Source organism: Phytophthora infestans, genomic scaffold, assembly GCF_000142945.1.
Source record: "Phytophthora infestans T30-4 supercont1.4 genomic scaffold, whole genome shotgun sequence".
Classification (NCBI taxonomy): domain Eukaryota; phylum Oomycota; class Peronosporomycetes; order Peronosporales; family Peronosporaceae; genus Phytophthora; species Phytophthora infestans.
The window spans coordinates 227,405-241,814 of record NW_003303755.1 but is presented as its reverse complement, the minus strand read 5'-3'; the positions used below and the strand labels follow the sequence as shown (position 1 = coordinate 241,814).

Below are 14,410 nucleotides of genomic sequence, written 5' to 3'. Positions count from 1 at the left end.
CATGAGCACCGAAGCAAGGTATCGAACAAGCGATATCGAACAGCAGTTCCTGGACCAGCAGCGAGTCCAGGAGGCAGGGACACGGAGTATGACTTGATACACCAATGAAGGGCGTTAGACGCTTTCAACAGAGCAGTAAGACGCTTCTCCAACAAGTTTTTGGAGCTTGTGCTTCTGCTGAGATCACATGGCGGGATGCCGTGAAGGAAATGTTCCTGAAAGGACATAAAGAGAGAGAGCGTGTAGTGAGGTTTTGTGGTCCATGTCTGCCGTACGTAGACATTCACTTACCGCGTCTTTGCCGTACACAATTATGTTCATGGACTCGCTCTCTTGTTCGACAGTCAAAGCGAACGAGTAAATGAACTCACTGGTGTTGCCAGACGTTGGTTTGCAGATTTTTTCGATATCGCTGGGCCAAATGCTACGGACGCGAGCGCAGCAGTGGAACTTCCGAGGGGCTTGAGAAGAACTGAGGATCTCGCGCAAAGGAGTCACCGGGATATTCTTCTGGATACGATCAGGAATCACCGTGATAACCTGCACGGGTCGGAGTCCGCCTCGGACAAGGTTCTCTGCTACAGAAGGGGCACGGATCTGGTCATTGCTGGCTGTTGTACTTAAGTTCGGTCTCGTCGTCAATGAACAACGTCGCTGTACATCCAACGCAAAGTCGGGCATCAACACGAAAGAGGTTACCTCTCGGAACCGCAGGACTTCTCTTCCTCCAGGAGCAACGGCAGTCCCTGGTATAGGTTCATCTATGCCGACTGCCAAATTGCGAAAGCGACACCAGTTTTTGAGCATTCCGTCGACGAAGCCCATCTCACGCACGACAGACCAGCACGATGACATGATGACTTCCTTCAATAGTCCGTAGGGAGGGACGGCAGCGCTTTTGTCCTGTAAGGCACGTATCAGAGCTCGATCTGATTCCGCTGCGTTACCTGAACCGTCCCAAACTGTTAGACGTACGGGCTCGTCACTGTCGTCCACATTCAGAACCCGCACCACGAGGTCAATAAACCCTTCTGCAAACCTCAGCTCCGATAGCAGCTTCGGCGCAAGAGAACATCCCTGAGGTAACGTATCATCCTCGGCTAAACTCTTCCGGGCCCATTTCCTACAGTTGGCACACGAAAGGGTCAACAAATCAAGTAAAAGTGTGTCAAGTGAACGCAACGTACAGGAGTTTCCGGGTTCGCTGATCATCAGAAGGCTTGAATGTCCATGTATCGGAGTTTGTCACTTGTTCGAGTGCACCGTTCGGCTGCTCTCGCAGAACAAGATACCGTGTTGCACGGGGTCTGCGCATACAAGCTCGCTGTTAGGAAATGCTTTTGAGGTCTCCGGGTATACTGCGACGATACTTGTGACAACTTACGAGCTAAGACCTTGAATTCTGTCTTGATATTGCTGAATTTTTACTTTGTGAAAGCGAATGATGTCACCAACATACTACACGACAAGCGGTAAGTTCCCAATTACTCGAAAGCTGGGAAACACATACTGCATATACAGTAGTATACCTTGATTTTCGGCATCTTCTCGATCGTCGGATAGAAAATGTTGATTTGGATCGCTGTTGCGCGTGTAGGGCAGCTCTCATCCGTCACACTCACAGTCATCTGCATAAGACATAAGGCCATTCTCAGTCATTCTTGTGGTGCCAAAGACAATTAGCTGACCTACACAAAAGTCTCGTCCGCTAGTTTTTTTGGGAAGCGTCATATTGACGACAACCCCGTAGATATCAGCGTATCCGTCTACTAATTCGGAAAGAGGCGAGTATCGATACGCTGGCGACGCTATTCTCGCGACCTCAAGTGTGCGTTTTCCATGGTTGGGCTTCTGCTTCACACAAACACAAAAATGTGTAGCCCAAAATGTGTTTCCTTCCATCGACTGAACCTTATACCTTCTTCGCAGGTGCGTGTACTTCACCACGGGGGTGTCTCGTTGGGGTGGCTACATCACAAACACATCTTGTCAGTCATAACTCGGAGTTTTTATTGCTGCACTAAATCCTTGTTACGTACCAGAATACAGATCTCTCGTTGTGCTAGTTTTGGACGGGAGGTAACGCAATTGATCCGACTCGGGCAGTCGTTGCGGTTCTTGGTATGCTACCTCAATGTACAGGCTATGTGGGAAATTAAACAATCGTGGTTTTCTCTCCAGCGTTTTCTTCAGCACGTTTCTCTCTGCGACGACGATACACTGCACGCGCTCCTCCGTCTCCGCTCCAGCCTCCCATTCCAACGCCACAAGGCCGCGTCCTTTGATCCGAACCTTGTACTACATTAACAAAACTTCAGCAATTATTTCTCTGTAGTACTAAATTGAAATTCGTTTTTCCAAAACTTACATGACGTTTCAGGAACTGCATTTTGGTCGCCCACTTGTCGTAGAAGAACACCAGACACGACTCGAACGTCGTACGTGCTTCGCCACATAATGGTTAAGGAAAACTTCAAAATAAAAATATTCGATGCATAAAATAAGCATGAGTAAAAGAGGATATTGTTCTCGACAACTATTGCCACCAACTGCGACGCGTCCTGTCCGCATGGCCCCACGCCCGGGCCAAACGTGACCAGTTCTCCACCGTCAGGAGAAGATTTAGTTACATCGCCAGACACCAAGCGCAGATACTGCAGCGGATATGCGCGCTTGACTGAGCCGTTGACGAAGCGCTCGCCGCTGACTATCTCCATCACTTTGGAAAAATGGCGCCAAAATTGGAAAAAGAAATACTGAAGAAAAAAAGTTTGTTAACAGTGGTTTTTTGCACAGTTTATGTTGCAGGCAAAAGGACCATTTTATTGAAAGGCAGGAATGTACAATAACATTACAGATTACTAACGGCGACGGCGCTCCTCATACTCTGCCTGGATCTCCTCGTTGGTCTTGCCAGCAGTCTCCGGCACCAACTTGAGCGACAACACGTAGAAGATGACGAGCAACACCGTGAAGGGCATGTAGCTCCAGTCGTCGAACTCGTCGGCCAGGTACGGGTAACCGACACCGACGATGAGGTTGCACAGCCAGTTGGCACCAATGCAAATGGACGAGGCGCTGGCACGCACCGAGTCCGGAAACATGTCGGCTGTCATGACCCAAACGAGAGGGCCGAGCGTAACACCGAAGACGATGACGTACAGTGCCGTGAAGACGATGGAGAGCGCCGACACATCTGCAAGGAAGGCGACGGTCATACCGATGGACATGACGACCATGCCGACAATGCCCCAAAGGATCATGTTGCGGTTGCCGAAGCGTGCGGCCAGTGCACTCGTGAAGAAGGCCGGCCAGATGTTGATGAAGTCGATGATGAGCGTTCCAACACGCGAGTCCGAGATACCGGCGTCCGAAAAAATGTTGCCAGAGTAGTAGAAGACAGCGTTGATACCCGATAGCTGCTGCGTGCACGAGAGCAGCAGCGCACCGAGAAACTGCAGGCGGTACTTCGGCGACCAAATGGACTCGACCGGCTCAGAAGAGAAGCCGGCCTCGGCCTCGCTGGGCTGCTTCTTGGGCTCAAGCCAGGCGAGAGCAGTCTGCACGTGCTCCTCGCCATACAGACGAGTGATGACCTGCTTGGCTTCCTCGCGACGGTTCTTCATGAGCAGCCACGCGGGACTTTCGACGGCCAGCGACGGCGACAACAACATGTAGATGCCAGCCAGCACGATGGGGAAACCGGCCATGTAACGCCATCCATCACCGCTGTCGGCGAAGAAGAAGCAGATGGCCGGCACTAAGATGCCGATGGTAGTGGAGATCTGCAGTCCGGAACCGAGTTGACTACGCAGGTGTGGCGGTGACAGCTCGTTCACGTACGCGCCGATGGTGCCGGTGGCGGCACCCGAGGCAATACCGGCAACGGCACGGCCGACGGCAAACGGCCAAATGTTGGAGACGACGGCCTGAATGACGGCACCGCCGATCATGAAGAAGCAGTTAAAGTAGAGCAGCTTCTTGCGGCCCATTAAATCACTGAAGTAGCCACACAGCAAACTGCCAACCATGGCGCCGAAGATCCAGGCGTTCACGGCGAAGGTCCACTCGAGCTTGGAGTGGCCACTGAACAGCGTGCATGTTCCTTCGACGACAGGACGCGCATTGCACTCGTCAGTGTTGTTGTAGTCGGAGAGATTGAGCTGCGAGGTGGACCATCCGCTCTGGAAAGGCTGCAGCAGAGCTAGAAGAACGCTGGTGTAGAGGATGCGGTTGGGCTTGATCTGGAGCGCGGCATTCTTCACGGCACCGTCAAAAGAGACGTCGGCTCCGGGTGTGGAGGTTTCGTTGTAGTTGCCGTCGGGGCGAGGCGACATGACTGGCTTGGAAGAGCGACGACGGTGGTGGTTTGTACGCTGCTTGTCCAAATGAAAAGTGAGCTAAAATCGCTAGCCTACTTCACTAGCTGCACTGGTTGAACTTGCTTTCGTAGATGGCGTGGCGGAGCCCAAAGATCATTCACTTTTCAGTTGTTGCTGTGGTGCTTCGCGTACAGGCACGAGTGCGCATTGACCGATCTGCACTGTCGCTGCATTCAATGTTGCAGTTTGCACTTGGCTGCATAGACTTGGCTACGTTCGATTCGATTCAGTGACTGAATCGGATTCACTCGACGTTACTGTGAACAAGGTGAGACTGTGACTCCACCTGGCACCAATACTGTTGTGCTGTGTTCTTACTCTTATAAAAGTGCACTGTATGGATACATACTCGCGCTCTGTTGAATTCACCACTAAGCTTACATGTACTTTAAAAGTTCCAGTGGAACCCAGAGCCTCTTTACTGAAGGATTACGGCAGATACAGCGCGAGAGCGTTCATCAGACTCGTCCATTTGATTTATTTCACATAGATCGGCCCTCTGTGACAGGAAGACGAGCTGATCTGAAGGCCAAACTTCAGCATTGCCAATGCCCCGAAAGTCTCGGTGCTTAATGAACACACGTTGAAATATTTAACTTGAATACTTCAAGTTGACTCGCAGTGACCCGTCAAATTGACGGCCAATGCCGGTCGTACAAACGGGGAGGGAAGACGTTGCAGCTCTTGCATTGTTACTGCCGGCCAGGCTGGCAGCCTGGCAGTCTGCAGTGCAGACTCTGCACCATTCAAGGCTTTTGCGCTTGAGCCTCAAGTTGAGGACTGTACTTCGGTACATCGTGCTAACAAAATACATGTACATGTAGATTGTGTTAAGCTAAATTAACTTCAGTACAGTGTACATGTACTGTACCAGTAGAATGATATTTGGTGTTGAAATGTGTCGACTATATAATAATACCATTGCGGTGCCGTTCGCACCGCGTGCGGCAAAGCCCCCATTAAGCCAATTATTGACAAATAAATATCAGACAAAATTGCTCGCTCTGAAACTGCAGTCCCCTTTTCAATAATCAATGCCGATAAACTTTGGTAAAGTCGGGACTATTTTGATCGATATTTGCACCGCTTCTGCGAATAAAACTGTCCGCCAGCGCAGTAAAAGTGTCCACGTGTGGACCCACAAGAGCATTTTTACATGTTCTGTAAATGGTATTAATTCATCTATTTATTCATGTACCAGTATTAATCATACTTTAAAAACTTTCCGGTTGTTGTCTTGGTCCACTTGAAGCTCCAGAGTCTGATCTATGCCAAATAAATCAACTTGCCGACGTTGAAGTGAGGCGAATGGAGCAAGGACTCTTTGAAGGAGCTCGAAACACTTGGTTTGCTGCCGTAATCGCATCATCTGGATCTGCCAAAACGTACGGACTTGCATGGATAAAATAAAACTTCTCCAGAGCTTGCAGTGCAAGCGCAAGTTGCACTGCCTCAGGAGAGCCGGCAATGACAGCAAGCAAGATTCATGCATTTTAGCAGCCCAATCAATCAAGAAAGAGCCACCTACATGTTTTGCCCCCCCCCCCTGGCCAAAACAGCCAACAGTACGGGTGATCCCAATACTATTTCCTTTATTGGTCCTTTGTCTGCGTGACCTTCTACTCTCCTCACTTTTCATTCGGACAAGCAGCGTACAAATTACCACCGTCGTCGCTCTTCCAAGCCAGTCATGTCGCCTCGCCCCGACGGCAACTACAACGAAACCTCCACACCCGGAGCCGACGTCTCTTTTGACGGTGCCGTGAAGAATGCCGCGCTCCAGATCAAGCCCAACCGCATCCTCTACACCAGCGTTCTTCTAGCTCTGCTGCAGCCTTTCCAGAGCGGATGGTCCACCTCGCAGCTCAATCTCTCCGACTACAACAACACTGACGAGTGCAATGCGCGTCCTGTCGTCGAAGGAACATGCACGCTGTTCAGTGGCCACTCCAAGCTCGAGTGGACCTTCGCCGTGAACGCCTGGATCTTCGGCGCCATGGTTGGCAGTTTGCTGTGTGGCTACTTCAGTGATTTAATGGGCCGCAAGAAGCTGCTCTACTTTAACTGCTTCTTCATGATCGGCGGTGCCGTCATTCAGGCCGTCGTCTCCAACATTTGGCCGTTTGCCGTCGGCCGTGCCGTTGCCGGTATTGCCTCGGGTGCCGCCACCGGCACCATCGGCGCGTACGTGAACGAGCTGTCACCGCCACACCTGCGTAGTCAACTCGGTTCCGGACTGCAGATCTCCACTACCATCGGCATCTTAGTGCCGGCCATCTGCTTCTTCTTCGCCGACAGCGGTGATGGATGGCGTTACATGGCCGGTTTCCCCATCGTGCTGGCTGGCATCTACATGTTGTTGTCGCCGTCGCTGGCCGTCGAAAGTCCCGCGTGGTTACTCATGAAGAACCGTCGCGAGGAAGCCAAGCAGGTCATCACTCGTCTGTATGGCGAGGAGCACGTGCAGACTGCTCTCGCCTGGCTTGAGCCCAAGAAGCAGCCCAGCGAGGCCGAGGCCGGCTTCTCTTCTGAGCCGGTCGAGTCCATTTGGTCGCCGAAGTACCGCCTGCAGTTTCTCGGTGCGCTGCTGCTGTCGTGCACGCAGCAGCTATCGGGTATCAACGCTGTCTTCTACTACTCTGGCAACATTTTTTCGGACGCCGGTATCTCGGACTCGCGTGTTGGAACGCTCATCATCGACTTCATCAACATCTGGCCGGCCTTCTTCACGAGTGCACTGGCCGCACGCTTCGGCAACCGCAACATGATCCTTTGGGGCATTGTCGGCATGGTCGTCATGTCCATCGGTATGACCGTCGCCTTCCTTGCAGATGTGTCGGCGCTCTCCATCGTCTTCACGGCACTGTACGTCATCGTCTTCGGTGTCACGCTCGGCCCTCTCGTTTGGGTCATGACAGCCGACATGTTCCCGGACTCGGTGCGTGCCAGCGCCTCGTCCATTTGCATTGGTGCCAACTGGCTGTGCAACCTCATCGTCGGTGTCGGTTACCCGTACCTGGCCGACGAGTTCGACGACTGGAGCTACATGCCCTTCACGGTGTTGCTCGTCATCTTCTACGTGTTGTCGCTCAAGTTGGTGCCGGAGACTGCTGGCAAGACCAACGAGGAGATCCAGGCAGAGTATGAGGAGCGCCGTCGCCGTTAGAAATCCACAGTTCGAGTGTATTGTAGCAGGAGATAGATGTTATCCTGGAACCAATATCATGTTAGTTTCTATTGAGCAGCGTGTTGTAGAAATGGTGAGAACAGCTCCATTATGTGCTTCAGTTCACATTCTTGACTGGGCTCAGATAAAACCTGAAGCAGGTACGACGAACCAGAGAGCTGCCTCACGACTTGTGTCGCTGTTACAACTAGCTGCGTCTTGTGAGTGTCTTCGCAGTATCGAACGTAGGCCAGGAGTTGATGAAAAACTTGTAACAAACAGCGGAAACCAGCGGCTGCGAGTGCTCCTTTGGGTAGATTGACGAACAGAGTAAGGAGGTTGTCTTGGAGCGTGTTGAACCTTTCCAGCTGATAGCGGGAGAACAGGCTGGCATCCTGGTTGTTATGGTCCATGGCGACGAGTACTGTGCGCTTGGCTTCACTTGAAAAAGACTCGAGTGCTGTGTTTGCCAACGTATGAAGCTTCTCTTCGACGAGAGTGTAATAGCCGTGTCGATTTATTTCTTCTAGCACCAGGGACAAACTGCGTGCTTGGAGACTCGAGTACGGGTCAAAGTAGCTTGATACAGCAGCACAAACCTTCTCAAACAGTACATCGCGGACTTGATAGAGCAGTGGGCCATCCACAGCCTCATCGCTACCAAGTCGGTGCTGACTAAGAACACGAAACCAAGCGAAATCCTTAAGCGACTTGAGCTTCGTATCAGTGTCTGCCATAGCCAGCGGATCCCAGTGCAGCAGTTCTGTTTGAACGTAAGGAGCGAAGACCTTCTCCTGTGCTAGCTCGCAGTACGTACTCTTGTAAGTTTCTGGGAATTTCGCCTTCCACTCCTGAAAACGCCCATACACGCGCTCAAGCGAGTTGATTTCATCGATCGCATCAGCGAATAAATCTTCGTCTTTTTGTTGTGGACCCGCCACATAGGATTCTGTGAAATGCTGCTGATACTTAAGCACACGTGCTGCACGCAGCGCGTCATTTAAGGGCGCTACAGCTTCTCCACTGGAGAGTAAATCCAAGTGCTTTAGACCAAATACGTCACTTTGCTGCAACACTCCAGAGTTGAGAAAACTCATAATGTCTTCTTCGATGCCACGCTTTTCTTCTTGCTGTGTTGTCTTCACTCGTTGCACCCGCTCATCCACAATGCACTTCTCCTTTGCTTTGATAACGGGAGCTTTCTCACGTAAACAAAAGCTCAATCCCTTGACAAAATCCTCGATTTCCTGGAAATAATCAAACTCTTCGCTGCTGACGAGCAGCTCTTCTTGCTGCTGCTTCAACGTCGTCTCGATCAGAGCAGCCTCAGCCTCCAGTCGAGATAATTCACGTGAGACACGCTCATCTTCAAACGTGGTGGACTCCAGACTCTTTTCCAGTTTACCAAGTACAGTCCCGAGCGATACACACGCCACGTTTCTCCTCATCGGATAAGCAGGCAGACCATCACGTGAACGTCTTCCCTTCGACTCCGACGTTGAAGGTATACGGTGTCCACCACGACGCATGAGTTCCTCCTCCCACCGTCTGTTCTGTTCGTCATCTTCCTCTTCAGTCGCCACGTCTTCTACAACTTCCGTCGTCTTTGAGATCCCAAACCCATCTGCATGCTCGCCAAATGTCACGCGGTTCTTACTGTGTCTCGTCTTCTTTATTCCATCTAGCGAAATGAACTCTTCTTCTTCTTCCACGATGATTTTCTCCACCTCCTCATCGTTTCCCGTCTCCATCTCCAGAATCTCCACGTCTTCTGGCGTTTCCTCCTTCTTACTAGACAGCAGCACACTTTGCTCACTTCGTAGCGACGCCAGCATCTCGGTGGAATACTGGCCAATTGGTTCCTCCATCTCAACGTCCACAGTGCTGGACACCACGAGATTAGGTCGCATCTTTCTCTTCTTTTGCTTCGTCTGGCGCTCTCCATCGTCAAAGCTCAGCAGTCCGCTGGTCTCTGTGTTAGCATTACCAGTTAGAGGAACTTGGGCGCTGCCTACGCTTGATCTGACACTTGTACTTCTCGAACTGAAGGTCATAGCGCTCTTTGAGGGGCGAGAGCGACTGCGACGGAGCTCCTCCAGTACTTGAAGGTCGCTCTCGGCTTCTGCGGAATCGCTGGGAGGCGGGATTTCGGCGGTTGGCAAAGTATCGACATTTGAAGGTGTGGTCGGGGCTTCACTTTCGCTCTCCGCCTCCACCTCGCGTCGTTTGCGGCTACCAGCTTTCTTCTTCTTGCTTCGGAACATGATTGCTCTCCAGTCGCTTAGATATTTCTCTACAAGACCACATTCAGTTGTAGAGCATTTACCCTCTAAATTCGTTTTACTGTATCCATATCTGGTTTTACTTTAGCCGATCCAAAGAACTCAGAGTAACCGACGTCCATGGACTCGCTCAAGAGCATGTTCTTCAGCGGAGACAGCGCGTCCAGACCCAAGGTACATACGAATCTCCGTCACCTGACTCAATCTCTTCTCTCTAACTGTATGTCGCTTTTCAGGCCGTCAAATGGCTGGGCATGGGTGCACACGCCGCTGGAAAGAGCGACCAAATGTTCATCAGCTCGGAGGCCTCGACTCAAGTGCTGCAGCCTTTAGGGGACACGCCCATCAACCTAATCTCCATCTTCGGAGCCGCTCGACAGGGCAAATCTTTCCTCATGAACCTCCTGGCCGACCAGCAAGATTTATTCAAGATCTCGAACCTTCGTGAGCCCTGTACTCAAGGCGTGGACCTTTCAGGCCACTTCGTGCCACTCAGCAAGTTCAGCAGCTTCAACGGCTGCCCATCTCTCGCGTCCAAAGCTAGTAAGAACATCCATGTCGGCTTTGTGGACGCCGAGGGCCAAGGAGACCGAGACATCACGTACGACTCGAGACTCGTGTCACCAGTGCTACTCGCGTCTAAGGTCGTCATCTTCAACTGGAAGGACAGTCTTCAGGCCGACAGAATGCTTAATTTACTGGCAGTACTAGCTCGTGCCGCTCAAGGCATTGAACTGCCCGATGGAGCCAACACGAAGGTGTTTGGACACTTGCACTTGTACGTAAGATTTCTATTGATTCTAGGAGGGTTTTAGCTAATGCTCTTGCGTTGTAGGGTGTTCCGTGACTGGAGTTTTGTAAATTCGACACCAGAAGAAGTGTATCGCGACCTGTTTCAAAAGGAAAAAGGACGCAGCGAGGAGGTGAATGTGCGCAATTTGGCTCGTGTGAACCTGATCGAAGCCTTCGAGTCGATCAACATCTGGCTGTTCCCGGCACCGGTGGCCAATACGGCGAATCTGAGAGACAAGATCCGCTTTGATCAGCTGCAGAAGCCGTTCCAGGGCAAGCTGCGGGAACTACGCAAATGCCTGTCAAGCCAGCTGCAAGAGCCCATGAAGTTCTATCAACGGCCATTGACTGCCAAGTATCTCTCGCAGATTATGCCTGCGTTGGTGGATACACTGAATAGCGACCAGGTGATCATGCCGGAGTCCATTTACTCGTCCATGGTGCGAGCAGAGGCTCAAGCAGCGAAGGAAAACTGCGAGAAGGAGATTTCTGCGTATTGCGAGGCTGCAGGGCTGGAAGAAATGATCTCGAGTGATGAGTTTAACAAGATGCTGCACAAGGACGTCGAGATGATCATCGCTGACGCGTACGAGAAGATGAAGAGCTTCCCGCCGACAGTGCGCAAGGAGATCCAGACGTCTCTTCGTGCTTTTGCTGAGAAGGAGATCACCATTGCACTTCACGCGAACAGTGAAAAGATCGCAGCGCATTTGTCCAAGCAAGTGGATGTGGCGTTCCAAACGCTGAAAACGGAATGTCAAGTGATCGAGAGAACGAAGCTGCCCATGAAGAGCACTTCGCTTCGTCAGATGTGCACGGAGCTACTGGAGCGCGAGTTGAGACGCATCGAGAAGCTTCCAATGGGGCTGCAAGGGGCGCGTGGAGTGGAGATTGAATGCGGCCGTGTACGACAGAATGCCAGTCTTCTCTTTGACAAACTGGAGGTGGCGAATGACAAGGCGATTCAGCATTCCACCGCTGCGCTGAATGATGTGGTGCGAGCAGCGAAAGCGCGAATGAGCTCGGAGATGCACGATAATCTGGATAAACGGTTCGCAGAGAAGCGTCCTGTGACGGTGACGAAGTTGCTGCGTGAAGTGGAGGTGCCTTTCACAAGGACAATCACTGAAGTGGTCCAGAAAGCAGGTCACGTGAACGAGTTTGGTGTATCTGACTACCGCGCCGACCTGGAGCACCACAAGGCTCAGTTAGCAGACGAGATGAACCGACGCTACATGATTGAGATGCGTCAGATTCTGAACGAGGTCAGCTATGAGGCTCGAGAAGACTTGGGCAAGCAGGTAACGTATCGTCTAGAGGGGAAGCTTCCGATGCTGGAAGAAGACATCAAGGCTGCGATCGATAACGCAGCTATTCACGTCATGAAGACGATGTCCGACAAGCTGCAAGGGTGGACGATCCTTAAGAGCGACCTGGAGGCGAAGAGCAAGGAACTCGAAAGGCTCGGGGACGATGTCAGTGGACAATTGCCATACTGCTTGCTGCTTTGTGTCTTACTTTGTTGTTTGTGTTGGTGTGTCGTGTAGCTTGCTGATCAATACTTGCGTCGCAATCAGCAATTGGAGAAGGACGCTGGGTTGCGCAAAGAAACGGAGCAATACGAGAAGCTACGGGTCGAAGTGACGCAGGCGTTCGAGCAGAAGCTCAAGGAGGTGGGGTTTCCTACTACTGATGACGAAATCGACGCCGTGTTCCGCCACGCCTTGCAAGAGCTGGCGGCCAAGTTCTTGTCGAGTATTGTGGATCGCGAAACTACCAAGTTTACCGCCAAAGGACTGCGCGAGATTCTCACCAGCGACTGCAAACCAGCCGTGGACAACCAGAAGATGCTGAACCGGTACGCTGCTTCTGTTGTAGCTTGTGACGTTTCCTCTTGCTTGTCTAACTGTTTGTTTCTTTGATTTTGTAGACTTGCAATTGAGAAGAAGGACGCATTGGATCTGGCAGAAAAGGAGAGACGTGCACGAGAGCGGGAGCGTCTAGCTGCGGAGCAACGCGAAGCAGAGATCAACCGACTAAAGAGTGATCACTCCAAGTGGCTTGGCGAAAAGGATACCGAGTCTAAGCATCTCCGCGACAAACTACAGGAAGAAGAACGAAAAGCTCGTGAGCTACAGCAGCGGGTGGAAGAGATGCAGTTGCAGACTGCTCGGATGGAACGACAGAAGCAAGAAGAGGCCCTCAAGTCGATGGAGAAGTCGCGTCGTGAGGCTTTGGCGAAGGAACAGGAGGCTGCGCGGTTGAAACAAGAGCTAGAGGAAATGAAGCGCAAGGCTGCGGAAGTTGAGACGCAGAAACGTCAGCTTGAGGTTCAAGTTACGACGTCTGAGGCGAAGAAGAGAGGCGAAGCTGAAGAACTGAAGCGTCAGCTTGAGGAGATGAAGTACACGATCGCGCAAAAGGAGCGAGAGCGTGTGAGTATGGAGATGCAGGTTCAGCAGGAGCAGGCGTCTCGTGAACAAGCAGAGCTCGCTGCTCAACAGGCTGCCAATGCAGCTGAGGTAGCAGCTCGAGCGGCCATCGAAGCCAGTCGGCACCAGCCACCACCAGCACCAGCGGAGACGGAGGAAATCGGACGTAAGAGGCCTCTAGGTAGAAGTGGGTCGGAGGACGTTGAGATGGAAGACGTGTCTCACTCACGATCGCGGACTGGTCGTGCCGCTGGTGAGTGTCGTGCGTCTCGGAGATCCAGAACTCTAACTTGTGTGCTGAATGTGCTGTGTGATTCTTGTGTACAGCAGCGAAGCCTTCCCCCGTGGCCAAGAAGCCCCGTGGACCCAACAAGGCAAGAGCTAGTGCCAGAGGTGGCAAGCAGAAGATGTCGCTGGCTGAGGCGCGCAAGGCTGCGCAGGAAGAAGTCGAGAAGCGCATCCAGGAACGAGCCAAGTTGCTGTCTTCGAAGAAGAAAAAATAAGGGACAGTCAGCATATCGTTGAACATGAGAAGTTTGACAGAGCCCGTTCAATTGTTCACTAACCCCGAAGAGCGCCCTACTCGTTTATTGCTACGATAACCCCTATGCAGATAGATGGAGAGAGCAATTTGGAGGAAGCGAAGCTCAGAATCGAGTAGTTGACAGATCAAGTTGGTGTCATGAGGTAGAGCGCAATGCCCATGCGAACGTCGAGATAGTAGCGCAACAAGCAGATCGGCCTGGAGAACATGCTACAACAGGAACGAGCAGCTCGTGAACATGCGGGCATATAGTGCTTGAGAAATCTGGTTTTGAAGGCAAAAATGTGTCGCTAGCGGAAGCACGGAAGGCCGCACAGAGAAGTGTATCCGGCGGCGCTTACATTGTCTCTACATGTAGTGTAACACTACGTAGAAATAAGAAAAACGGCATGCCGGTATGGGAGCACGGAGCATTGGCATCAAAGTTATTCCTGTCTCCATTTTTTCTTCATAAAATGAAGTTTATACTCGAGAATTCATTATTCATAGTGACCACCAAGGCTGCAAGCGAGCTGCAATGACTAGAGATGCATATAGGCGGGGAGGTTTTATCAAGTCAGTGGTGAGGCGTCAGGGACAGCAACCAAGGACATGGACGCAAACCGAGATGGAGGAGATAATTCGTCAAGAGCGAGCTGTTCGCCAGCAAGCGCAACTCGCTGCAGAGCAGACGCTACAGGCGGCAAAAGAAGCGCAGAAGATGATCCTACAGCTTGAAGACGAACTCGATTCTAAGGACAAGCAGCTTCAGCAAGAGCGTGCAGCTCGCCAGAAAGCCGAACTACATGTAGCTGCTCAAATTGCTGCAAAGG

General features: G+C 51.7%; 5 protein-coding genes across 5 annotated transcripts; 2 read left to right on the top strand and 3 right to left on the bottom strand.

Annotated features, from left to right (window-relative positions):
• Window positions 1-114: 114 nt before the first annotated feature.
• On the bottom strand, window positions 115-2,471 carry PITG_03043 (uncharacterized protein; the record flags this gene model as incomplete). The annotated part of the gene is made up of 9 exons (XM_002906100.1): window positions 115-177; window positions 292-903; window positions 976-1,123; window positions 1,188-1,307; window positions 1,385-1,458; window positions 1,530-1,628; window positions 1,919-1,968; window positions 2,040-2,298; window positions 2,369-2,471. The coding sequence occupies 9 exons, from the start codon at window positions 2,387-2,389 to the stop codon at window positions 115-117; spliced, it is 1,446 nt and encodes a 481-aa protein (XP_002906146.1).
• Window positions 2,472-2,861: 390 nt separating this feature from the next.
• Window positions 2,862-4,337, bottom strand: PITG_03042 (Major Facilitator Superfamily (MFS); the record flags this gene model as incomplete). Its single annotated transcript, XM_002906099.1, has 1 exon — window positions 2,862-4,337. One exon carries the CDS (start codon window positions 4,335-4,337, stop codon window positions 2,862-2,864), a length of 1,476 nt encoding a protein of 491 aa, XP_002906145.1.
• A 2,041-nt stretch (window positions 4,338-6,378) lies between these two features.
• On the top strand, window positions 6,379-7,548 carry PITG_03041 (Major Facilitator Superfamily (MFS); the record flags this gene model as incomplete). Its single annotated transcript, XM_002906098.1, has 1 exon — window positions 6,379-7,548. One exon carries the CDS (start codon window positions 6,379-6,381, stop codon window positions 7,546-7,548), a length of 1,170 nt encoding a protein of 389 aa, XP_002906144.1.
• Window positions 7,549-7,616: 68 nt separating this feature from the next.
• PITG_03040 (uncharacterized protein) lies at window positions 7,617-9,812 on the bottom strand (the record flags this gene model as incomplete). Its single annotated transcript, XM_002906097.1, has 4 exons — window positions 7,617-9,215; window positions 9,315-9,518; window positions 9,576-9,670; window positions 9,746-9,812. The coding sequence occupies 4 exons, from the start codon at window positions 9,810-9,812 to the stop codon at window positions 7,617-7,619; spliced, it is 1,965 nt and encodes a 654-aa protein (XP_002906143.1).
• A 138-nt stretch (window positions 9,813-9,950) lies between these two features.
• Window positions 9,951-13,557, top strand: PITG_03039 (uncharacterized protein; the record flags this gene model as incomplete). The annotated part of the gene is made up of 7 exons (XM_002906096.1): window positions 9,951-10,004; window positions 10,067-10,608; window positions 10,666-11,527; window positions 11,591-12,097; window positions 12,170-12,480; window positions 12,553-13,307; window positions 13,382-13,557. The coding sequence occupies 7 exons, from the start codon at window positions 9,951-9,953 to the stop codon at window positions 13,555-13,557; spliced, it is 3,207 nt and encodes a 1,068-aa protein (XP_002906142.1).
• Window positions 13,558-14,410: the final 853 nt, after the last annotated feature.